Raw genomic sequence first — 25624 nt, forward strand, 5'->3', positions numbered from 1 at the left:
GATATCAAAAGTATAGTTTTAGCCCTGATTTGAGGCTATACAGTGTTTGTTTACATTTATGTTGTTTGCAAACATTGGGTTCTCATGGAGTGTGACAGTTGAACTAAACTCATGAGGCATTTATTAGTTATATTCTTCAACAATCAATGGGTACATATTATTAATGGATTAAGTCCATGGATGTAGCAACTGCAGATCATCCCTTTAAGGTTAGGGTAGGTTACAGCTGGAGTGGTTGCATTAAGTCTGGTGGAAGCAGCCTGATCGGTGTTCACCATTCTGTTTTACCGCACGTATCACTATGACCTTTCTCCAATAGATGTGCAGACATAGCATAGGGTCAAACAGTCTCAATGTGGAGGAATGCCAGACTGATGAGTGATATGGAATAGAATGGTGAACGCAGCAATCAGGCTGCTTCCACTCACATTAAAGGCACACTAAACTGCACATCATGTGGCTTGGTGGGGGAGAAACGCAGCAGATTGGATTAAGCCTCATTGGATTAAAGTCACAATAAGTGCAGTAGTTGGACAGTCACACTGGGTTCTAAAAACACAATTGAGTCAAGAGATCCTAATACACAGAAGTTGTAGTTATTTCCTATTGCGTATTTACAGCTATTGGCTTTTTACTGTCTGCGTGCCAAATGGGGCCCTATTTCCTTTATAGTGCAGTACTTTTGAACAGAAAACAAAAGCAGGAATAAGATGAAAACACCTTCAAGTGACAACCTGTTAATGTGTAGACATGTGGTTATTACATTGATTTAATGATGACACCACTGAAGTCCTTTGACCATACTATTGGTGATGGGCGGTGTTGATCCATATGCATGTACTCTTTGGGAACCCAACAGGTTGGGGTCAAGCACCAGGCCATCCACCCACACACTCTCTCTTCTCTCTCTTACCCTGCGGTTCAGGGTTGTCTTGCTGCCAAACTTGGTCATCTCCCCGATGCTGTGCTGGGATAGCTTCCTGTCCAGCTCCTCATGCCAGCCTGAACACAGATATCAACAAAGACAGGAGATGAGAAACCAGACCTAATATTAGCCAATGATTTGACACATACAGTTAAGTGTGTGCCGGTGTACATATCTGAATGCGAAGGTGGATGTGAGTGTGTTAATTTGTGTGTATGCCTGAATGTGTGTGTTCATGTGTGTACATGCCCGTGTGTGTGTGGTCGGAGATTTTTACAGCTCCTTTCATACAGGGTGTGTGTGTCTGTCTTTACCGTCTGAATGGTTTGGATTACCGTCTGAGTTTCCGGTGTCTCCGTTGGCGGGCGCTGCCACACACATCTTTCTGGCGCTGCTCAACCCCCGGCTGTTGAGGAAGACCGGCAGGTGGACGATGTTTCTCATGTAGTCATGACCGTTGATGTTGGAGTCCCTGAGCACGCTGTTCAGGTTCTGGTTGATGGCCTTGATGATGATGTGGGGGTCGCTGGCGAAGATGGAGATGAAGGGGCCTTTGGAGAAGAGCACTCTCACCTGGTGGAGAGGAACAGGATACACATGTTTTCTTTTTTATTTAGCCTTAATTTAACCAGGAGAAGCCCATTGAGACCCAGAGTCTCTTTTTCAAGGAAGACCACATATACAACAAGTCAACATAATCAATTAGAGAGAAAAGTGGCATGAAAAGCTTATTTCTAGCTGTAAGCGGGAATCAAGACTTATTACGAAAATGAAAACCCAATTTCAATTTAAGCTTCCTCACAAGGTTATCCATATGAACTTTAAAGGACAACTTGTCATCCAACCATATATCTTGGTATTTGTAGGATGACACTTTGTCAATGGATAAGCCACCAGATGTGACAATGCTAACCTTCTCTGGCAGAGTTCTAGCTCTGGTAAAGGTCACAAATTCAGTTTTTTTGTAAATTCAAGACAAGTTTGAGACCATAAAGGGAGGCCTGCGGTGACTGAAAGGCAGTCTGGAGCTCTTCAACAGCCTGAACCAGAGAAGGAGCACATGAATATATGACTGCATCATCTGCATATAGATGGAACTTTGCTGGTTGCATCCCCTTTCCCATATTATTAATACAAATTGAGAACAACAGAGGAGCTAAAATGGAACCCTGGGGCACACCTCTATTAATCTGAAGAAAGCTATTGTCAGCATATACACATTGTGTTCTGTCAGAAAGATAGTTCCTAAACCAATTTACTGCCCCTTCACCGAGACCAATGTTACTGAGTTTAGCTAGCAACACTTCATGGTCAACTGAATCAAATGCCGTTGATAAATCAACAAACAGAGCAGCACAATGTGGCTTTTTATCAAGCACATTTATGATGTCATTTGCCACTGCCATAAGTGCAGTTGTGGTGCTGGTCTCCGATCTAAAGCCAGAGTGAACCCCACTTAGTATGTTCTGGTGAGGTGTGTGAGAAAAAAAGGTGTGTGTGTGCGTGCGTGCGGTGGATACAGTATATTACTTTGTTCTAATCTATTCTAAAACTCTTTCTGCCATAGCTCACAGTTACCTAATAACTCCATTATCCCAATGTGCAAAAGACATTGAAATATTAGATTTTGTGACTACTATCAAATGTCTAGATAAATCGCTCTAAACGTATGAGGGATGTTGCTTATTATTACAAAGACATCATGCATAAAAGATCCATTATTTCCTCAGACCAAAGATTTCATTAGTAAACAAGAAACTGCTGGTTCAGATGACCATGCCCCTTGAATATTAAATTAAAGACAATTCTATTACTTTAAATAATAAGAAAAACCATGACAGCTTCTGGAAACTTTGTGACTGATGTATAACTATGTACAGTATAACTAGGTAATCTTTGCTCTCTTGGGAAAGATTGTCTTTGGAAATAATTAAATTTGCAGACCAAGGCAACACAAAGGGTGAGACGGTCTTACCGTATCCAGCATCTGCAGTACTTTGTCCTGTTCACAGGAGTCCAGGCCGTCTATGATGACAGCCAGACGCGTCTGGTTCTGAGTGAAGCCATCAATGGTCTTAGCCATCCTCGCCATCAGCTCCACCTCATTCTTCAACACCTGACGTAGGAGAGAGAAAGAGAGAGAGACAGAGAGAGAGAAGGAGAGGAGGAAGAGAGAGAGAGAGAGAGAGAGAGAGAAGATGGGTGAGAGAGAAAAGGATAGGAGGAAGAGAGAGGAGAAAGAGAGAGAAAGAGAGGAGAGAGAGAGAGAGCAAGAGAGAGAGAGAGAGAGAGAGAGAGAGAGAGGGAGGAGGATGGGTGAGAAAGAGGGGAGGATGAGGGAGAGAGAGATAGAGAAGGAGAGGAGAGGAAGAGAGAGGGAGGAGAAAGAGCGAGGAGAGAGAGAAAGAGAGATGGAGACAGAGAGAGGAGGAGGATGGGTGAGAAAGGTCATACTAGCCTTACAAGCCAGTGATATGGTGAGAGGGAGAATCAAACAGGTGTGTGTGTGTGTGTGTGTGTGTGTGTGTGTGTGTGTGTGTGTGTGTGTGTGTGTGTGTGTGTGTGTGTGTGTGTGTGTGTGTGTGTGTGTGTGTGTGTGTGTGTGTGTGTGTGTGTGTGTGTGTGTGTGTGTGTGTGTGTGTGTATGCTTTGTGCATGTGTTTCCAAGTGCTTGCGCGCATATATACGACTGGCCTTCCATCGCTACCTTCATGAAGCCCTCGCTCTTGAGCTTGTGCATCTTGTTGGCAGCGCTGTGCAGCCTCTTCCTCTGAGAGTTGAGCACCGAGTCGGCCACCTGCCACCACGTCCGGCAGTTAAGCACCAGTGCCAGGCCCACTGCGCAGGCCATGGCGATCAGCACGGCATTCACCGTCTGGTTGGCCCCGTCCACCTTGAAGACGGCGAGGAGTGCCATGCCAGTGATCAGGCAGCCCAGGATGAAGATGAAGATGACGAAGGAGGGAACGCAGCAAGTTTTCTTCCACTTCTTCTTCCCTAAAATACAATCCATTTTAAAAGTACTCAGTATTCATAAAAACATTTGGAAGCAGGAGGCAGGCTACGGACTAAACTTGCGCAACAACAATGTTTATTGTCATTGTCTGTTAGACAACCCTTTGTTCCTAGTTCTTACTGAAAACCACCAGAGTATGTGGTTGGTGTATTTATAAATGTAGTGACCGACAGTGATTTAAAGTAGTGCCAATAAGGTCAAACACATTTTCCCAAAGGGGATTCAATCAAGTAAACTGACCTGACTACTTTGCCACTACCTAGTGATTCTCTGCCCACTACCTAGTGATTCTCTGCTCACTACCTAGTGGTTCTCTGCCCACTACCTAGTGGTTCTCTGCCCACTACCTAGTGGTTCTCTGCTCACTACCTAGTGGTTCTCTGCCCACTACCTAGTGGTTCTCTGCCCACTACCTAGTGGTTCTCTGCCCACTACCTAGTGGTTCTCTGCCCACTACCTAGTGGTTCTCTGCCCACTACCTAGTGGTTCTCTGCCCACTACCTAGTGATTCTCTGCCCACTACCTAGTGGTTCTCTGCCCACTACCTAGTGGTTCTCTGCCCACTACCTAGTGGTTCTCTGCCCACTACCTAGTGGTTCTCTGCCCACTACCTAGTGGTTCTCTGCCCACTACCTAGTGGTTCTCTGCCCACTACCTAGTGGTTCTCTGCCCACTACCTAGTGGTTCTCTGCCCACTACCTAGTGTTTCTCTGCCCACTACCTAGTGGTTCTCTGCCCACTACCTAGTGGTTCTCTGCTCACTACCTAGTGGTTCTCTGCCCACTACCTAGTGGTTCTCTGCCCACTACCTAGTGGTTCTCTGCTCACTACCTAGTGATTCTCTGCCCACTACCTAGTGATTCTCTGCTCACTACCTAGTGATTCTCTGCTCACTACCTAGTGATTCTCTGCTCACTACCTAGTGATTCTCTGCTCACTACCTAGTGATTCTCTGCTCACTACCTAGTGATTCTCTGCTCACTACCTAGTGATTCTCTGCTCACTACCTAGTGATTCTCTGCTCACTACCTAGTGATTCTCTGCTCACTACCTAGTGATTCTCTGCTCACTACCTAGTGATTCTCTGCCCACTACCTAGTGATTCTCTGCTCACTACCTAGTGATTCTCTGCTCACTACCTAGTGATTCTCTGCTCACTACCTAGTGATTCTCTGCCCACTACCTAGTGATTCTCTGCCCACTACCTAGTGATTCTCTGCCCACTACCTAGTGATTCTCTGCCCACTACCTAGTGATTCTCTGCCCACTACCTAGTGATTCTCTGCCCACTACCTAGTGATTCTCTGCCCACTACCTAGTGATTCTCTGCCCACTACCTAGTGATTCTCTGCCCACTACCTAGTGATTCTCTGCCCACTACCTAGTGATTCTCTGCTCACTACCTAGTGATTCTCTGCCCACTACCTAGTGATTCTCTGCCCACTACCTAGTGATTCTCTGCCCACTACCTAGTGATTCTCTGCCCACTACCTAGTGATTCTCTGCTCACTACCTAGTGATTCTCTGCTCACTACCTAGTGATTCTCTGCCCACTACCTAGTGATTCTCTGCCCACTACCTAGTGATTCTCTGCCCACTACCTAGTGATTCTCTGCTCACTACCTAGTGATTCTCTGCTCACTACCTAGTGATTCTCTGCCCACTACCTAGTGATTCTCTGCCCACTACCTAGTGATTCTCTGCCCACTACCTAGTGATTCTCTGCCCACTACCTAGTGATTCTCTGCTCACTACCTAGTGATTCTCTGCCCACTACCTAGTGATTCTCTGCCCACTACCTAGTGATTCTCTGCCCACTACCTAGTGATTCTCTGCCCACTACCTAGTGATTCTCTGCCCACTACCTAGTGATTCTCTGCTCACTACCTAGTGATTCTCTGCCCACTACCTAGTGATTCTCTGCCCACTACCTAGTGATTCTCTGCTCACTACCTAGTGATTCTCTGCCCACTACCTAGTGATTCTCTGCTCACTACCTAGTGATTCTCTGCTCACTACCTAGTGATTCTCTGCTCACTACCTAGTGATTCTCTGCTCACTACCTAGTGATTCTCTGCTCACTACCTAGTGATTCTCTGCTCACTACCTAGTGATTCTCTGCTCACTACCTAGTGATTCTCTGCTCACTACCTAGTGATTCTCTGCTCACTACCTAGTGATTCTCTGCCCACTACCTAGTGATTCTCTGCTCACTACCTAGTGATTCTCTGCTCACTACCTAGTGATTCTCTGCTCACTACCTAGTGATTCTCTGCCCACTACCTAGTGATTCTCTGCTCACTACCTAGTGATTCTCTGCCCACTACCTAGTGATTTTCTGCCCACTACCTAGTGATTCTCTGCCCACTACCTAGTGATTCTCTGCCCACTACCTAGTGATTCTCTGCCCACTACCTAGTGATTCTCTGCCCACTACCTAGTGATTCTCTGCCCACTACCTAGTGATTCTCTGCCCACTACCTAGTGATTCTCTGCCCACTACCTAGTGATTCTCTGCTCACTACCTAGTGATTCTCTGCTCACTACCTAGTGATTCTCTGCCCACTACCTAGTGATTCTCTGCCCACTACCTAGTGATTCTCTGCTCACTACCTAGTGATTCTCTGCTCACTACCTAGTGATTCTCTGCTCACTACCTAGTGATTCTCTGCTCACTACCTAGTGATTCTCTGCCCACTACCTAGTGATTCTCTGCCCACTACCTAGTGATTCTCTGCTCACTACCTAGTGATTCTCTGCCCACTACCTAGTGATTCTCTGCCCACTACCTAGTGATTCTCTGCCCACTACCTAGTGATTCTCTGCTCACTACCTAGTGATTCTCTGCTCACTACCTAGTGATTCTCTGCTCACTACCTAGTGATTCTTCTCTAGTGATTCTCTGCCCACTACCTAGTGATTCTCTGCTCACTACCTAGTGATTCTCTGCTCACTACCTAGTGATTCTCTGCTCACTACCTAGTGATTCTCTGCTCACTACCTAGTGATTCTCTGCTCACTACCTAGTGATTCTCTGCTCACTACCTAGTGATTCTCTGCTCACTACCTAGTGATTCTCTGCTCACTACCTAGTGATTCTCTGCTCACTACCTAGTGATTCTCTGCTCACTACCTAGTGATTCTCTGCTCACTACCTAGTGATTCTCTGCCCACTACCTAGTGATTCTCTGCCCACTACCTAGTGATTCTCTGCTCACTACCTAGTGATTCTCTGCCCACTACCTAGTGATTCTCTGCCCACTACCTAGTGATTCTCTGCCCACTACCTAGTGATTCTCTGCCCACTACCTAGTGATTCTCTGCTCACTACCTAGTGATTCTCTGCTCACTACCTAGTGATTCTCTGCTCACTACCTAGTGATTCTCTGCTCACTACCTAGTGATTCTCTGCCCACTACCTAGTGATTCTACCTGCTGCCACTACCTAGTGATTCTCTGCCCACTACCTAGTGATTCTCTGCCCACTACCTAGTGATTCTCTGCCCACTACCTAGTGATTCTCTGCTCACTACCTAGTGATTCTCTGCTCACTACCTAGTGATTCTCTGCTCACTACCTAGTGATTCTCTGCTCACTACCTAGTGATTCTCTGCTCACTACCTAGTGATTCTCTGCCCACTACCTAGTGATTCTCTGCCCACTACCTAGTGATTCTCTGCCCACTACCTAGTGATTCTCTGCCCACTACCTAGTGGTTCTCTGCCCACTACCTAGTGATTCTCTGCCCACTACCTAGTGATTCTCTGCCCACTACCTAGTGATTCTCTGCCCACTACCTAGTGATTCTCTGCTCACTACCTAGTGGTTCTCTGCCCACTACCTAGTGGTTCTCTGCCCACTACCTAGTGATTCTCTGCCCACTACCTAGTGATTCTCTGCCCACTACCTAGTGATTCTCTGCCCACTACCTAGTGATTCTCTGCTCACTACCTAGTGATTCTCTGCCCACTACCTAGTGATTCTCTGCTCACTACCTAGTGGTTCTCTGCCCACTACCTAGTGATTCTCTGCCCACTACCTAGTGATTCTCTGCCCACTACCTAGTGATTCTCTGCCCACTACCTAGTGATTCTCTGCTCACTACCTAGTGATTCTCTGCTCACTACCTAGTGATTCTCTGCTCACTACCTAGTGATTCTCTGCTCACTACCTAGTGATTCTCTGCCCACTACCTAGTGATTCTCTGCTCACTACCTAGTGATTCTCTGCTCACTACCTAGTGATTCTCTGCCCACTACCTAGTGATTCTCTGCTCACTACCTAGTGATTCTCTGCCCACTACCTAGTGATTCTCTGCCCACTACCTAGTGATTCTCTGCCCACTACCTAGTGATTCTCTGCCCACTACCTAGTGATTCTCTGCCCACTACCTAGTGATTCTCTGCCCACTACCTAGTGATTCTCTGCTCACTACCTAGTGATTCTCTGCTCACTACCTAGTGATTCTCTGCCCACTACCTAGTGATTCTCTGCTCACTACCTAGTGATTCTCTGCCCACTACCTAGTGATTCTCTGCTCACTACCTAGTGATTCTCTGCTCACTACCTAGTGATTCTCTGCTCACTACCTAGTGATTCTCTGCCCACTACCTAGTGATTCTCTGCTCACTACCTAGTGATTCTCTGCTCACTACCTAGTGATTCTCTGCCCACTACCTAGTGATTCTCTGCCCACTACCTAGTGATTCTCTGCCCACTACCTAGTGATTCTCTGCTCACTACCTAGTGATTCTCTGCTCACTACCTAGTGATTCTCTGCTCACTACCTAGTGATTCTCTGCCCACTACCTAGTGATTCTCTGCCCACTACCTAGTGATTCTCTGCTCACTACCTAGTGATTCTCTGCTCACTACCTAGTGATTCTCTGCTCACTACCTAGTGATTCTCTGCTCACTACCTAGTGATTCTCTGCTCACTACCTAGTGATTCTCTGCTCACTACCTAGTGATTCTCTGCTCACTACCTAGTGATTCTCTGCTCACTACCTAGTGATTCTCTGCTCACTACCTAGTGATTCTCTGCTCACTACCTAGTGATTCTCTGCTCACTACCTAGTGATTCTCTGCTCACTACCTAGTGATTCTCTGCTCACTACCTAGTGATTCTCTGCTCACTACCTAGTGATTCTCTGCTCACTACCTAGTGATTCTCTGCTCACTACCTAGTGATTCTCTGCCCACTACCTAGTGATTCTCTGCTCACTACCTAGTGATTCTCTGCTCACTACCTAGTGATTCTCTGCTCACTACCTAGTGATTCTCTGCTCACTACCTAGTGATTCTCTGCCCACTACCTAGTGATTCTCTGCTCACTACCTAGTGATTCTCTGCCCACTACCTAGTGATTCTCTGCCCACTACCTAGTGATTCTCTGCCCACTACCTAGTGATTCTCTGCCCACTACCTAGTGATTCTCTGCCCACTACCTAGTGATTCTCTGCCCACTACCTAGTGATTCTCTGCTCACTACCTAGTGATTCTCTGCTCACTACCTAGTGATTCTCTGCTCACTACCTAGTGATTCTCTGCTCACTACCTAGTGATTCTCTGCTCACTACCTAGTGATTCTCTGCTCACTACCTAGTGATTCTCTGCTCACTACCTAGTGATTCTCTGCTCACTACCTAGTGATTCTCTGCTCACTACCTAGTGATTCTCTGCTCACTACCTAGTGATTCTCTGCTCACTACCTAGTGATTCTCTGCCCACTACCTAGTGATTCTCTGCCCACTACCTAGTGATTCTCTGCCCACTACCTAGTGATTCTCTGCTCACTACCTAGTGATTCTCTGCTCACTACCTAGTGATTCTCTGCTCACTACCTAGTGATTCTCTGCTCACTACCTAGTGATTCTCTGCTCACTACCTAGTGATTCTCTGCTCACTACCTAGTGATTCTCTGCTCACTACCTAGTGATTCTCTGCTCACTACCTAGTGATTCTCTGCTCACTACCTAGTGATTCTCTGCTCACTACCTAGTGATTCTCTGCTCACTACCTAGTGATTCTCTGCTCACTACCTAGTGATTCTCTGCTCACTACCTAGTGATTCTCTGCTCACTACCTAGTGATTCTCTGCTCACTACCTAGTGATTCTCTGCTCACTACCTAGTGATTCTCTGCTCACTACCTAGTGATTCTCTGCTCACTACCTAGTGATTCTCTGCTCACTACCTAGTGATTCTCTGCTCACTACCTAGTGATTCTCTGCTCACTACCTAGTGATTCTCTGCCCACTACCTAGTGATTCTCTGCTCACTACCTAGTGATTCTCTGCCCACTACCTAGTGATTCTCTGCTCACTACCTAGTGATTCTCTGCCCACTACCTAGTGATTCTCTGCTCACTACCTAGTGATTCTCTGCCCACTACCTAGTGATTCTCTGCTCACTACCTAGTGATTCTCTGCCCACTACCTAGTGATTCTCTGCTCACTACCTAGTGATTCTCTGCTCACTACCTAGTGATTTTCTGCTCACTACCTAGTGATTCTCTGCCCACTACCTAGTGGTTCTCTGCCCACTACCTAGTGATTCTCTGCCCACTACCTAGTGATTCTCTGCTCACTACCTAGTGATTCTCTGCTCACTACCTAGTGATTTTCTGCTCACTACCTAGTGATTCTCTGCCCACTACCTAGTGATTCTCTGCTCACTACCTAGTGATTTTCTGCTCACTACCTAGTGATTCTCTGCCCACTACCTAGTGGTTCTCTGCCCACTACCTAGTGATTCTCTGCTCACTACCTAGTGATTCTCTGCTCACTACCTAGTGATTCTCTGCCCACTACCTAGTGATTCTCTGCCCACTACCTAGTGATTCTCTGCTCACTACCTAGTGATTCTCTGCTCACTACCTAGTGATTCTCTGCTCACTACCTAGTGATTTTCTGCTCACTACCTAGTGATTCTCTGCTCACTACCTAGTGATTTTCTGCTCACTACCTAGTGATTCTCTGCTCATGACTAGATTTTTTTATTAATTTAACTAGGTAAGTCAGTTAAGAACTAATTCTTATTTACAATGACGGCCTACCCCGGCCAAACCCTCCCCTAACCCGGACGATGCTGGGCCAATTGTGCACCGCCCAATGGGACTCCCGATCAGGGCCGGTTGTGACACAGCCTGGGATTAAACCAGGGTCTGTAGTGACGCCTCTAGCACTGCCTCTAGCATTGGTTACCTTGTGATTCCTCTGGTCATTGTTTACCTTGTGATTCCTCTGGTCATTGGTTACCTTGTGATTCCTCTGGTCATTGGTTACCTGGTGATTCCTCTGGTCATTGCCTACCTGGTGATTCCTCTGGTCATTGCCTAGTGATTCCTCTGGTCATTGGTTACCTTGTGATTCCTCTGGTCATTGGTTACCTTGTGATTCCTCTGGTCATTGGTTACCTGGTGATTCCTCTGGTCATTGGTTACCTGGTGATTCCTCTGGTCATTGCCTAGTGATTCCTCTGGTCATTGCCTAGTGATTCCTCTGGTCATTGGTTACCTTGTGATTCCTCTGGTCATTGCCTAGTGATTCCTCTGGTCATTGGTTACCTTGTGATTCCTCTGGTCATTGCCTAGTGATTCCTCTGGTCATTGCCTAGTGATTCCTCTGGTCATTGGTTACCTTGTGATTCCTCTGGTCATTGCCTAGTGATACCTCTGGTCATTGCCTAGTGATTCCTCTGGTCATTGCCTAGTGATTCCTCTGGTCATTGCCTAGTGATTCCTCTGGTCATTGGTTACCTTGTGATTCCTCTGGTCATTGGTTACCTTGTGATTCCTCTGGTCATTGCCTAGTGATTCCTCTGGTCATTGGTTACCTTGTGATTCCTCTGGTCATTGGTTACCTTGTGATTCCTCTGGTCATTGGTTACCTTGTGATTCCTCTGGTCATTGGTTACCTTGTGATTCCTCTGGTCATTGCCTAGTGATTCCTCTGGTCATTGGTTACCTTGTGATTCCTCTGTCTTGAAGACCCTGAAGAGGCGGGTGGCCATGAAGCCAAACTCCCTCTCACAGGCATCAGACAGGGTGGCTATCATCTCCGCCAGGCTGGTCTCCCCTCCCACACTGGACAGACGGTTGTAATCAGTGAACAGGAACCTGCAACAGTAAAGGGAAGGGGTGGACATTAAATAATCGGTCAAACACAAACTACAACTTATAAAGGTACCTGACGGGCAGGACATGGGTGGTTTGTGTGTGTGTGTGTACCTAACGGGCAGAGCGCGGGTGGTCTGCTCTGGCAGGTCAGGGGGGTTGACAAACATCAGTTTGAGTAGCAGCTCCAGGTAACCGATGTGTCGGGCCAAGCGGGTACTTATCACCCACGCCCAGCTCCAGTTCTCACCCTCTCGACGACTGCCGAAGTACACCACCACTACACAAGATGGGGAAACTGTTATCTCCTAACTGGATCATTAAAAGCCGTCTCCACTACAAAACAAAGGAAGACAAACAGAGTTACTGCGACGAACTCTTACTGTGTCATTGAAAGTGTTTAGAAAAGCTAGAGAGACAGATAGTTAGAATGAGCTCTTACTGTGTCATTGAAAGTGTTTGGAAAAGCCAGAGAGACAGATAGTTAGAATGAGCTCTTACTGTGTCATTGAAAGTGTTTGGAAAAGCCAGAGAGACAGATAGTTAGAATGAGCTCTTACTGTGTCATTGAAAGTGTTTGGAAAAGCCAGAGAGACAGATAGTTAGAATGAGCTCTTACTGTGTCATTGAAAGTGTTTGGAAAAGCCAGAGAGACAGATAGTTAGAATGAGCTCTTACTGTGTCATTGAAAGTGTTTGGAAAAGCCAGAGAGACAGATAGTTAGAATGAGCTCTTACTGTGTCATTGAAAGTGTTTAGAAAAGCTAGAGAGACAGATAGTTAGAATGAGCTCTTACTGTGTCATTGAAAGTGTTTGGAAAAGCCAGAGAGACAGATAGTTAGAATGAGCTCTTACTGTGTCATTGAAAGTGGCCAATTGTGCACCGCCATATGGGATTCCCAATCACGGACAGTTGTGATACAGCCTGGAATCAAACCAGGGTCTGTAGTGACGTCTCTAGCACCGAGATGCAGTGTCTTAGACCGCTGCGCCACTCGGGAGCATAGGCTACAGGATCCTCGGGAGCCTAAACCTAACCTTATAACCATAGCCCTTACCTAATCTTAACTTTGCTTAACCATTTTACATTTCAACATCAATGGGGTTAGGGATGTACCAACGATCACGGATAGCAACGACTACTAGACCATAGAAAATGGATGACAGAGTGACGGTCTCACCGAAGCAGACATAGAGCAAGGCCAGCAGGCTGAGGGAGACAGCGATGGCCAGCTTGGGGTCGACGGTGAAGCCCAGGACCAGAGCTACAGAACCACACAGCAGCAGGGACATGAACCCCACCAGCCAGGAGAACTGGAACAACGGCTCCACCTGCTGGCCAGCAAACGTCTTCATCTCATCTGAAGAGAGGAAGGAGATGAAAGGAGGATAAAGATACTTATGAGATTGTAGGTTCATCTTTAAAACTCAATCTTATAAGTATCTGATAAAATAATCTGTTAATATTAAATCCAGGCACCACAGGCTAAAAGTACATTTTTTTGCGTCTACTTATGAATTTTGAGATTGTTTGGTATTTTGAACCATTAATATTAATTTTCTCAAAAAGTAAAAACAACAATGTCAAAATGTTGATGATCCATTATTTCAAACCACTACATTAAATAACACACAATTTAAAAAGCCCATCTCATAGAGAATGTAACAAACTAGACTATATATAGTAACTTATTTTGAAGAGATGGTGATTGGGTCTAAATAGCTGTTTGGGGTTTCTAAGTCTAAATTATTTTCTTTAACTGCCATTTCCTGGAAAACAGACGTTTCCTACACGCCAACTCGTGTTTCTCAACCTCGGAAGCATCTGCATTCACCAAATGTTGCGTGGTTATCCTTAAACTTATTATTCAGACATATACATAGGGAATTACATTGTCAAATTTCTACTCTACATGACATTTTCTTCAGAAAAATCTGCCAAAAATGAATTTTACATACCTTTCTATAGTATTTTACAGGTAGAAAGAAGTATTTCTTCTCAATATGTTACTATAAGTCAGGTCCAGGAGTATCTTAAGCAATGTTAACCATTTTAATATAGGCTGACTTCGTCCAGAGTCCAGAAAAATGGATTTGTGTGATATGCAAATATGCACATTTAATTTGCATATTTGTAAACAATATTTCAGATTTTTTTGTTTGCATTGCTTGTTGAAGTTTGGTTGCATTATTGCATTGTTAAAGTACAGTATGTAACGTACAGTATGTATAGTTGAAGTCGGAAGTTTACATACACCTTGGCCAAATACATTTAAACTCAGTTTTTCACAATTCCTGACATTTAATCCTAGTAAAGGTCCCCTGTTAGTTAGGATCACCACTTTATTTTAAGAATGTGAAATGTCAGAATAAGAGTTGAGAGAATTAATTATTTCAGCATTTTTTTTTTCATCATATTCCCAGTGGGTCAGAAGTTTACATACACTCAATTAGTATTTGGTAGCATAGCCTTAAAATGGTTTAACTTGGGTCAAACGTTTTGGCTAGCCTTCCACAAGCTTCCCACAATAAATTGGGTGAAATTTGGCCCATTCCACCTGACAGAGCTGGTGTAACTGAGTCAGGTTTGTAGGCCTCCTTGCTCACACAAGCTTTTTCAGTTCTGCCCACAAATGTTCTATGCGATTGAGGTCAGGGTTTTGATACAACTTTGGAAGTATGCTTGGGGTCACTGTCCATTTGGAAGACCCATTTGCAACCAAGCTTTAACTTCCTGACTGATGTCTTGAGATGTTGCTTCAATATATCCACATAATGTTCCTCCCTCATTATGCCATCTATTTTGTGAAGTGCACCAGTCCCTCCTGCAGCAAAGCACCCCCACAACATGATGCTGCCACCCCCGTGCTTCACAGTTGGGATGGTGGTCTTTGGCTTGCAAGCCTCCTCCTTTTTCCTCCAAACATAACGATGGTCATCATGGCCAAACAGTTCTATTTTTGTTTCATCAGACCAGAGGACATTTCTCCAAAAAGTACGATCTTTGTCCCCATGTGCAGTTGCAAATCGTAGTCTGGCCGTTTTATGGCGGTTTTGGAGCAGTGGCTTCTTCCATGCTGAGCGGCCAATCAGGTTATGTCAATATAGGACTCGTTTTACTGTGGATATAGATACTTTTGTATCTGTTTCCTCCAGCATCTTCACAAGGTCCTTTGCCGTTGTTCTGGGATTGATTTGCACTTTTCGCAACAAAGTACGTTCATCTCTAGGAGACAGAATGCGCCTCCTTCCTGAGTGGTATGACGGCTGCTTGGTCCCATGGTGTGTATACTTGCGTACTATTGTTTGTACAAATGAACGTGGTACCTTCAGGCGTTTGGAAATTGCTCCCAAGGATGAACCAGACTTGTGGAGGTCTACAATTTATTTTCTGGGGTCTTGGCTAATTACTTTTGATTTTCCCATGATGTCAAGTAAAGAGGCCCTGAGTTTGAAGGTAGGCAAATTGACTCAAATGATGTCAATTAGCCTATCAGAAGCTTCTAAAGCCATGACATCAATTTCTGACATTTTCCAAGCTGTTTAAAGGCACAGTCAATTTAGGGTATGACCCACTGGAATTGTGATACAGTGAATTGTAAGTGAAATAATCTGTCTGTAAACAATTGTTGGAAAAATGACTTATGTCATGTACAAAGTAGATGTCTTAATCGACTTGCCAAAACTATAGTATGTTAACAAGAAATTTGTGGAGTGGTTGAAAAACGAGTTTTAATGACTCCAACCTAAGTGTATGTAAACTTCCGACTTGAACTGTACATACAATTCACTAAATTACAATTCCAGTGGGTCAGAAGTTTACATACACATACAACTGTATCTAGTCTGGTAATTGTGTTGGGAGAACGTTCTGTTCTCCAACACAAAAACATTTACTCTATTAGGGTGTGATGCCTGGCCTTAACAGCTATCTTATTATTAACATGTATAACATATCATTCTTTTTATGTTTGACAGTTGAGCTCTGTTCTATTTGAGCAGTATAATAAACACTTAGACTCTTGTATAGAAGTGAGTGGAGCCTTGACAAGAGGACTGCCTAGTTCCTTACCCTCCAGTTTCTTGAGCAAGAAAGACTTGCCGCTGCCCCACTGGGCGTACAGGCCCACACAGATGGGTGGCTGCATGGTGGGCTCACTGAGAATGTCAGCCAGGGCACTGCTGTACAGGTCATAACCCAGCATGTCCCCATCAGACTCAGTAGGGGACAGGTGTCCTGGGAGGGACACATAGAAAGATAGGATGAGGTTAGTCAACACAGTTCTAGATGAGAGTACATACAGTGTATAATTTGTGTGTACCAATTGTCTTTGTCAATTTCTGTACACCCTATCGTCCAGCACAAAGGTTATAGTAGTTAGACTATTAAAGGAAAACCACCCCAAAACAATATTTTGGTATTTGTTTAATTAGTCCATTGTTGGCATAGTCCCAAAATGTTTTGCTTGTCAGCAATCAAGGTTTTATATATCTTGAAAAGGGCATTATTACAGGGATGATTTCTGTATTTTGAAAGTTACATATCTTGAAAACTTTCATTAGTCAACAATAGACTAATGAAACAAGTAACAAAAATATTGTTTTTGGGTGGAATTTTCCTTTAACTGGCGAAAGTGACTGAGCTGCCGGAGAGTAAGGAAACTTACGGGCTCCAAAGATCTGGGTGAGGATGCTCTTCTGGTGGCTGCAGTCGATGTTGTAGGGGGTCTCGCCGGCCTTGTTGGGCCTGTAGAGCAGGCGGCCATCTTTAGGGTTACGAAGGAGGAGCTCCGCCAGTCTGCGGCTCCGCCCACGGATGGCAATGTGGAGGGGGGTGTCACCTCTCTAGAGAAAGACGGTTGGTATCTTTAATTTAAAGAGCGTTGCTCCCTTCGGTATCAACATTGGCTTAAGATCAAAGTCTTTCTTGTGATTGTGATTTTGCTATTCATTGTAAATGTTTGTAGGCCTATGTAGCCAAATTGTGTTTATGATCGTATGATATCCATTCATGTTTTTGGTATGTTATTTTTTATATCTGAGAATTAACCAATGCTATCAGACCACACCCGGCCATAATTACAGACACCTGTGTGTCCTTTGACACTGTACAACTAGTGACCCTCAGTGTTTGTCATTATGCCCTGATGAAGACAGCTTGTCTGTCCAAACGTTGGTTATTAGGTTATTAAATGATTGCATCGGAGTTCCTGGAGTGTGTGGCTCTCCTTTTTCCATGTATCAGATTACTTATCACTGGATCCTTTGATAAAGATGAGCAAAAAAAAAACATAAAATAAATTATATAGTATATTATGTTCTCCAAAAAATTGAAACATTTGATTATTTTAAGACTAATACAATTGCTCAGAGAGATTCTGTTTAACAATTAATACAAAAAAATCTAAAGAAGATAGTGGACCCCTGTTTTCAATACTCTAGCACCCTCCCCTTGCGAGAATAACGACACTGAGCCTTTTTCTCAAATGTTCCATGAGATTGGCTGAAACGTTGGGACCATTCCTCCAAACATAATTTTCCCAAATCCTTGATAAAGTTTGTCTGCTCTTATGGACTACCCTCTTTAATTCAAACAAGAGGTTTTCAATTGGGTTCAAGTCCAGTAGTTGAGATGGCCATTGACAAATGTAGATACTTTTCTGCATAAGCTTGTGTCCAAGTGGCCAAAAATATGTATTTTCATGTCACCTGACCATAGCACCGCCGGGAGTTTGATAAACGGCATTGGCACTTGGATTGGAACCGGTGTTATGTTTAATTACATGAAAATAGAGCTCTGGAAAGAAGCTGTATAGAGCAAAGGTCTAAGATCCCTCCCAATGTGTACAATCTCATTAAACATTTGAGAAAAATGCTCAGTATCAGTATTGAAACCAGGGGTGCCAATCATTTTTACCCCTCTCTTTTTGAGATTATTAGTTAATAATGTTCCTGAACAAAGGGGGGGTCAAAATCTAAAGTAACAGTCAGTATCTGGTGTGGCCACCAGCTGCAGTCCTCCTCATGGACTGCACCAGATTTGCCAGTTCTTGCTGTGAGATGTTACCCCTCTCTTCCACCAAGGCACTTGCAAGTTTCCAGACATTTCTGGGGGGGAATGGCCCTAGCCCTCACTGTCCGACCCAACAGGTCCCAGACGTGCTCAATGGGATTGAGATCCGGGCTCTTCACTGGCCATGGCAAAACACTGACATTCCTGTCTTGCAGGAAATCACGCACAGAACGAGCAGTATGGCTGGTGGCATTGTCATCATGCTGGAGGGTCATGTCAAGATGAGCCTGCAGGAAGAGTACCACATGAGGGAGGAGGATGTCTTCCCTGTAACGCACAGCATTGAGATTGCTGGTTGTCATTGCAGGCACAGTCCGATGATGCTGTGACACACAGTCCCAGACCCTCCACCTCCAAATCGATCCCGCTCCAGAGTACAGGCCTCAGGGTGACAGTAAACATGAATCCGACCATCACCCCTGGTGAGACAAAACCGCAACTCGTCAGTGAAGAGCACTTTTTGCCAGTCCTGTCTGGTCCAGCGACGGTGGGTTTATGCCCATAGGCGACATTGTTGCTGGTGATGTCTGGTGAGGACCTGCCTTATAAAAGGCCTACAAGCCCTCAGTCCAGCCTCTCTCAGCCTATTGCGGACAGTCTGAGCACTGATGGAGGGATTGTGTGTTCCTGGTGTAACTCGAGCAGTTGTTGTTGCCACTGCGAGGCCAATCAGCTGTCTGTCCTGTCTCCCTGTAGCGCTGTCTTAGGCGTCTCACAGGACGGACATGACCATTTATTGCCCTGGCCACATCTGCAGTCATGCCTCCTTGCAGCATGCCTAAGGCACGTTCACGCAGATGAGGAGGAACCCTGGGCAACTTTCTTTTGGTGTTTTTCAGAGTCTGTAGAAAGGCCTCTTTAGTGTCCTATGTTTTCATAACTGTGACCTTAATTGCCTACTGTCTGTAAGCTGGTAGTGTCTTAACGACCGTTCCACAGGTGCATGTTCATTAATTGTTTATGGTTCATTGAACAAACATGGGAAACAGTGTTTAAACCCTTTACAATGAAGATTTGTGAAGTTACTTGGCTTTTAACAAATTATCTTTGAAAGACAGGGTCCTGAAAAGGGGACGTTTCTTTTTTTGCTGAATTTAGATATATACAGGGGTGAAAGTAAGGTGGTACGGTCCAGTACGGCATCCTGGCAAAATAAATAGTGGGGGTATGCCGTGCCGGTAAAACATATCACAATTAATACAACATGCCCAAAAACTATTAGGCTATAACACCATTAGGCTATAACACCATTAGGCTATAACACCATTAGGCTATAACACCATTAGGCTATAACACCATTAGGCTATAACACCATTAGGCTATAACACCATTAGGCTATAACACCATTAGGCTATAACACCATTAGGCTATAACACCATTAGGCTATAACACCATTAGGCTATAACACCATTAGGCTATAACACCATTAGGCTATAACACCATCAGGCTATAACACCATCAGGCTATAACACCATTAGGCTATAACACCATTAGGCTATAACACCATTAGGCTATAACACCATTAGGCTATAACACCATTAGGCTATAACACCATCAGGCTATAACACCATAATTTAACATTACTGCATGTGAGCCACATGAAACATTTGCAAATGGACTGGAAACCAGGTGGTATACGTTCCACTGTGGTTTGAGTTAAAGTGGAGATGAGAGGCGAGACGCACGTGGACATGAGTGGCTGAGACCGAGGCTCGCGTGGACATGAGTGGCTGAGACAGAGGCGCGCGTGGACAACCGTGGATGCATCAATTCAGGCTACAAGTGTAGGCCTAATGACAATCACAGAATGTTATTACAATACCTGCAGGTGTTTTGTAACTGATGTCTCTTTCCATTCAACAAATTGCAGATGCACAGCGCACTGTTGGGGTTTGGATGCTTAAATTATTTTGTAAGTGAAAGAATGTGCGCAGGAAGCCAACAGGAGCACCTTTGAATCTCTTAAGGATCGGACCCTTTAAAAAAAAATCACCTAAAATGACATACCCAAATCTAACTGCCTGCAGCTCAGGACCTGAAGCAAGGATGTGCATATTCTTGATACCAATTGAAATGTAACAATTTCACAAAGCTTGTGGAAATGTGAAATTAATGTAGGTGAATATAAAACATCTGGTAGATCTGGTAAAAGATAATACAAAGGAAAAAAAGAAACAGGGGCCATTTAGATTTTGGCCACTAGATGGAAGCAGTGTATGTGCAAAGTTTTAGACTGATCCAATAAACCATTGCATAACTGTTCAAAATGTTGTATCAAGACTGCCCAAATGTGCCTAATTGATTTATTAATATATTTTCAAGTTCATAACTGTGCACTCTCCTCAAACAATAGCATGGTATTCTTTCACTTTAATAGCTACTGTAAATTGGACAGTGCAATTAGATTAACAAGTATTGAAGGTTTCTGCCCATATCAGATATGTCTACGTCCTGGGAAAAAACGTTTGTTACTTACAACCTCATGCTAATCACATTAGCCTACGTTAACTCAACCATCCTGCAGGGGGGACACCAATCCCGTAGAGGTTTTAAGTGATTGTTTGACAAATCAGATAAATACATCATGACTAGTTGTGTTTATACCACATTAAAAGGCACAGGTGCCGTGCAGCTAGAGGAAGCGAAGCTTTCCCTAAAGTAAATTGAAGTAAATTGGCAAAATTATACAGCCTAATTAGCCTAATCCTGTCTATATACAGAAATAAATACAATCATTTAAAATAGGCTACTACATGAGAAAGCATGATTTGGCCACAGAGGTTCATTAGCTAAAAAAATAAGAAAAAAAGACACGTGGATTGATTTAAACAGCATAGCCCGCAATTTGCAAATAGATGTTTGTTGAGTTGCGACTGTCAAAAGCAGAGAGAACCAGCCAGGCATATCTCAATATTTAAAAATATAAATTGCGGAAAAACGTTTTGGAAAGCAAAATTGCTATTGATAACAATGAAAACAATCCAATCTGTCTTTTAGTGAACAATATTCTTAACTTAATTGGCACTAGCGGAGAACATCGGCCATATCCCTGGTGAGTGTGCATATTCACTGTCTTTATCATTGGGTCAATGCTACTTTGTTTGTTTTTGGACAATAATTTCCTCCTCCGAGTTAGATGGACGTCATATTGTATTTGCGTCTCCCCTTTTCATAGGCCGATTATATGGATCAGACAACATTGTTTTTATTGATCTGTTTGTCAGCGTCAGCAGAGATGGCCACCCTGTAATTTTTATAGTTGGCCTATTTAAAAAAATGCGTGCGCGCACTTGAGTGTCCCGTACCAGTAAGAAATGAAATCCACTTTCACCCTTGTATGTACAGTGCATTTGGAAAGCACTCAGACCCCTTCCCCTTTTCCACATTTTGTTACGTTACGGCGTTATTCTAAAATGGATTAAATACAAAATGTGTCCTCATTAATCACTACACACAATACCCCACAATGACAAAGCAAAAACAGTTTTTTTAGAAATACCTTAATTACATAAGTATTTAGACCCTTTGCTATGAGACTTGAAATTGAGCCCAGGTACATTCGGTTTCCATTGATCATTCTTGAGATGTTTCTACAACTTGATTGGATTCCACCTGTGGTATATTAAATTGATAGGACATCATTTGGAAAGGCACACACCTGTCTATACAAGGTCCCACAGTTCACAGTGCATGTCAGAGCAAAAACCAAGCCATGAGACCGAAGGAATTGTCCGTAGCGTTCTGAGACAGGATTGTGTCGAAGCACAGATCTAGGGAAGGTGCCAAAAAATGTCTGCAGCATTAAAGGTCCTCAAGAACACAGTGGCCTCCATCATTATTAAATGGAAGAAATTTGGAACTACCAAGACTCTTCCTAGAGCTGGCCACCTGGCCAAACTGAGCAATCGGGGGGAAAGGGCCTTGGTCAGGGAGGTGACCAAGAACCTGATGGTCACTCTGACAAAGCTCCAGAGTTCCTCTGTGGAGATGGGAGAACCTTCCAGAAGGACAACCATCTCTGCAGCACTCCACCAATTAGGCCTTTGTGGTAGAGTGGTCAGACAGAAGCCACTCCTGAGTAAAAGGCACATGATAGCTCGCTTGGAGTATGCCAAAAGGCACCTAAAGGATTCTCCGAACATGAGAAACAAGATTCTCTGGTCTGATGAAACTAAGATTGAACACCTTGGCCTGAATGCCAAGCGTCACATCTTGAGGAAACCTGGCACCATTCCTATGTTGAAGCTTGGTGGTGGTGGCAGCATCATGCTGTGGGGGTGTTTTTCAGCGGCAGGGACTGGGAGTCATGATCGAGGGAAAGATGAACGGAGCAAAGTACAGAGCGATCCTTGATGAAAACCTGCTCCAGAGCGCTCAGGACTTCAGACGAAGGTTCACCTTCCAACAGGACAACGACCCTAAGCACACAGCCAAGACAGCGCAGGAACGGCTGAGCCCGGACTTGAAAAATATCGAACATCTCTGGAAAGACCTGAAAATAGCTGTGCATCGACGGTCCCAATCCAACCTGACAGAGCTTGAGAGGATCTGCATAGAAAATTGGGAGAAACTCCCCAAATACAGGTGTACCAAGTTTGTAGCGTCATACCCAAGAACTCTTGAGGCTGCCAAAGGTGCTTCAACAAAGTACTGAGTAAAGGGTCTGAATATTTATGTAGATGTAAAATTTCTAAAAGCTGTGTTGGAATACACTCACTAACAAACATATAATACATACTTAATTGGTATTTACATACTATTAGTTCATTTAAGTATACTGTAAACAAACATTATGCTTCCAGTTGAGCGTACTAGCGCTTCACATGTCGACCGGAAGTTGATAATGTTGCTATGCAACCTCTCGCTAGCTTGTCAGCAAAACAAATTACGAGCTAGACATTTTACGACTTTGAGTGTGTTTGTAAATTTGATCTGGAGTGCCAGAGAGCGCTCAGAGTGTGCTCTGAGTGTTTGTAAATTTGATCTGGATTGCCAGAGAGCGCTCAGAGTGTGCTCTGAGTGTTTGTAAATTTGATCTGAAGTGCCAGAGAGCGCTCAGAGTGTGCTCTGAGAGTTTGTAAATTCATAGCATTGTCAGATTGTCCGTTCGTAAATGTAGTGTGCCACTGACACTCTGGCCGAGGTGTAGGGCCTTTCTCTCATGTTTCTCTCATCTCTGTCAGGTGAGGGCATCAGGTGTGTCTTTTAGAGTAGTGGTGTCCTGCATTCTCGGCTTCATTACAGTAGTTGCATGTTCAATAATTTGAGAGGACAGGCTTGCGATTGTCACATGTTTTTTAAGCTCTTAAAATGTCAGTTCCTTCCATGCATAGTATTTTCTGTTGGTCACTTAATTTTACTGTTTGGAATTAATTTAACCATTTGTTCACCAGTTAATGGGCGTTGGTTAGTCGGCAACAAAATTGACAAACATTTTCATCACTAGTGGTGAAACAATGTATTTTACCCCTTTTTTCAATCTTGGCTCATCGCTGCAACTCCCCAGAGAGAGGCGAAGGTGGAGTCATGCGTCCTCTGAAACATGGTCCGCCTACCCGTGCTCCTTACCACCCGCCAGCTTAACCCGGAAGCCAGCTGCACCAATGTGTCGGAGGAAACACAGTTCAACTGGCATCCGGGGGTCAGCCCGCAGGCAACCGGCCCGCCACAAGGAATCACTAGAGTGCGATAAGCCAAGTAAAGCCCAAACTTTTGTCATACCCATGATATACCACAGCTGTCAGCCAATCAGCATTCAGGACTCAAACCACCCAGTTCATAATGTTAAGTAACCAAGCCGAACTGTACTAGACTGGCCTGGTTACGCTTCCAACATAGTTTCTGAAACTGTGCTAGAAACGACCATGTGGATAGAAAATACCCACGCCAGCACAGTATGTCAGCCAATCAGCATTCAGGGCTCTAACCACCCAGTTTATAAAATGCTTTATATGGGTATAGACGTAAAAGAGGTGTACCTTGTCCACAGCAGACACCTTGGCTCCTTTGTCCAGCAGAAGCTCCACTATGTCAATGTTCCTCATCTTAGTAGCTTTGATCAGAGGGCTCTCTAAATCCTGACATCAGACCACATAAAAACAGGTGAGAAAGCCGTTTAAATAGAATAGGTGACTATATGTGTGCGTCTGGTGATAGTTGAGATATGGTTAGATTTACTGTACAGTGTTTTCTCTCACCTTGGTGCAGGTCTCTGTGTCGGGGTTGCACTGGAGGATATCTCTCACCATGGTGGCGTTGCCTTTCTCCACAGCCCAGTACAGGGCTGTCTTGTTGTCCTGCAGAAGGTGAGGTGGATTGCATTTACTGTCATCAATAATGTAGTATTGAATGTCTGTGTCCCCATCCCCTATATAGTGCACTCATTTTCATCAGAGCTCTATGGGCCCTGGTCAAAAGTAGTGCACTATACATACACGCAGTAGAGTGACATTTGGGACACAAGTTATGGGTCTCTGTAGCTCAGTTGGTAGAGCATGATGCTTGCAATGCCAGGATAGTGGGTCCAATTAAATGTCTGCACGCATGACTGTAAATCACTTTGAATAAAAGCATCTGCTAAATGGCATACATACACACATATATTATATGAGTAGTCAGGCGTCAGACTCCCTACCTGTCCTCTGATGTCTATGTCAGCATATTTGTGCAGCAGAGCCTTCACTATCTCCACATGTCCTCCTCTCACTGCTCCGATAAGCACCGTGTCTCCACTCTGTACAACACACACATACACAGGTCAGTACACAGCTTACACAACATCCACATCTCAATACAGCACTTATAATCCACAATCTGTGTGTGCACTCCCTTGCCCACCCTGTCTGGTATGTTGACGTAGGTGCCAGCATCCAGCAGGTCCTGTACTATCTCAGTATAGCCCTCCTTGGCAGCGATCATCAGGGCTGTGTTGCCGTCCTTGTCTGTCATGTTGACATTAGGGTTCCTCTTCAGAAGCTCCTTCACCACCTCAGGGAAACCTCCCTTCACTGCCACGATCAGAGCTGTCATCGAGTTCTACAAGGGGGAGGGAGAAGATTGGAGGAAGATGTAGAGAAACAGAAGTACAGAGCCTTTCTCTACGACTTTAGACAGGTGATAGAGTGAGAGGTGTAGACTGCAGAACAACAATGTTTCTGTTTATTAGAATATCTGTTCATTAGAATGTCTGTTCATTAGAATGTCTGTTCATTAGAATATCTGTTCATTAGAATGTCTGTTCATTAGAATGTCTGTTCATTAGAATGTCTGTTCATTAGAATGTCTGTTCATTAGAATGTCTGTTCATTAGAATGTCTGTTCATTAGAATGTCTGTTCATTAGAATGTCTGTTCATTAGAATGTCTGTTCATTAGAATATCTGTTCATTAGAATGTTTGTTCATTAGAATGTCTGTTCATTAGAATGTCTGTTCATTAGAATGTCTGTTCATTAGAATGTCTGTTCATTAGAATATCTGTTCATTAGAATATCTGTT

The 25624-nt window shown here is 44.2% G+C and overlaps 1 protein-coding gene across 6 annotated transcripts in view; it reads right to left on the minus strand.

The window, feature by feature from the left end:
- The window catches only part of LOC123990605 (kinase D-interacting substrate of 220 kDa B-like), a 54714-nt gene that overhangs the window by 19163 nt on the left and 9927 nt on the right, over positions 1 to 25624 (minus strand). For 4 of the 6 annotated variants that reach the window (XM_046291241.1, XM_046291240.1, XM_046291237.1 and 1 more), the window contains exons 8-20: positions 24967 to 25164; positions 24764 to 24862; positions 24327 to 24425; positions 24108 to 24206; positions 16724 to 16901; positions 16129 to 16293; positions 13238 to 13417; positions 12171 to 12336; positions 11908 to 12059; positions 3633 to 3922; positions 2901 to 3041; positions 1240 to 1498; positions 914 to 1002 (exon numbers count right to left, since the gene is read on the minus strand). In XM_046291241.1, coding sequence (XP_046147197.1) covers positions 914 to 1002; positions 1240 to 1498; positions 2901 to 3041; positions 3633 to 3922; positions 11908 to 12059; positions 12171 to 12336; positions 13238 to 13417; positions 16129 to 16293; positions 16724 to 16901; positions 24108 to 24206; positions 24327 to 24425; positions 24764 to 24862; positions 24967 to 25164 — 2115 coding nt within the window. The remainder of the gene's footprint in view (positions 1 to 913; positions 1003 to 1239; positions 1499 to 2900; positions 3042 to 3632; positions 3923 to 11907; positions 12060 to 12170; positions 12337 to 13237; positions 13418 to 16128; positions 16294 to 16723; positions 16902 to 24107; positions 24207 to 24326; positions 24426 to 24763; positions 24863 to 24966; positions 25165 to 25624) is intronic. The other 2 variants (XM_046291239.1, XM_046291242.1) reach the window with 1 other exon arrangement.

The sequence above is a fragment of the Oncorhynchus gorbuscha genome, linkage group LG12, assembly GCF_021184085.1.
Source record: "Oncorhynchus gorbuscha isolate QuinsamMale2020 ecotype Even-year linkage group LG12, OgorEven_v1.0, whole genome shotgun sequence".
Taxonomy (NCBI): Eukaryota; Metazoa; Chordata; class Actinopteri; order Salmoniformes; family Salmonidae; genus Oncorhynchus; species Oncorhynchus gorbuscha.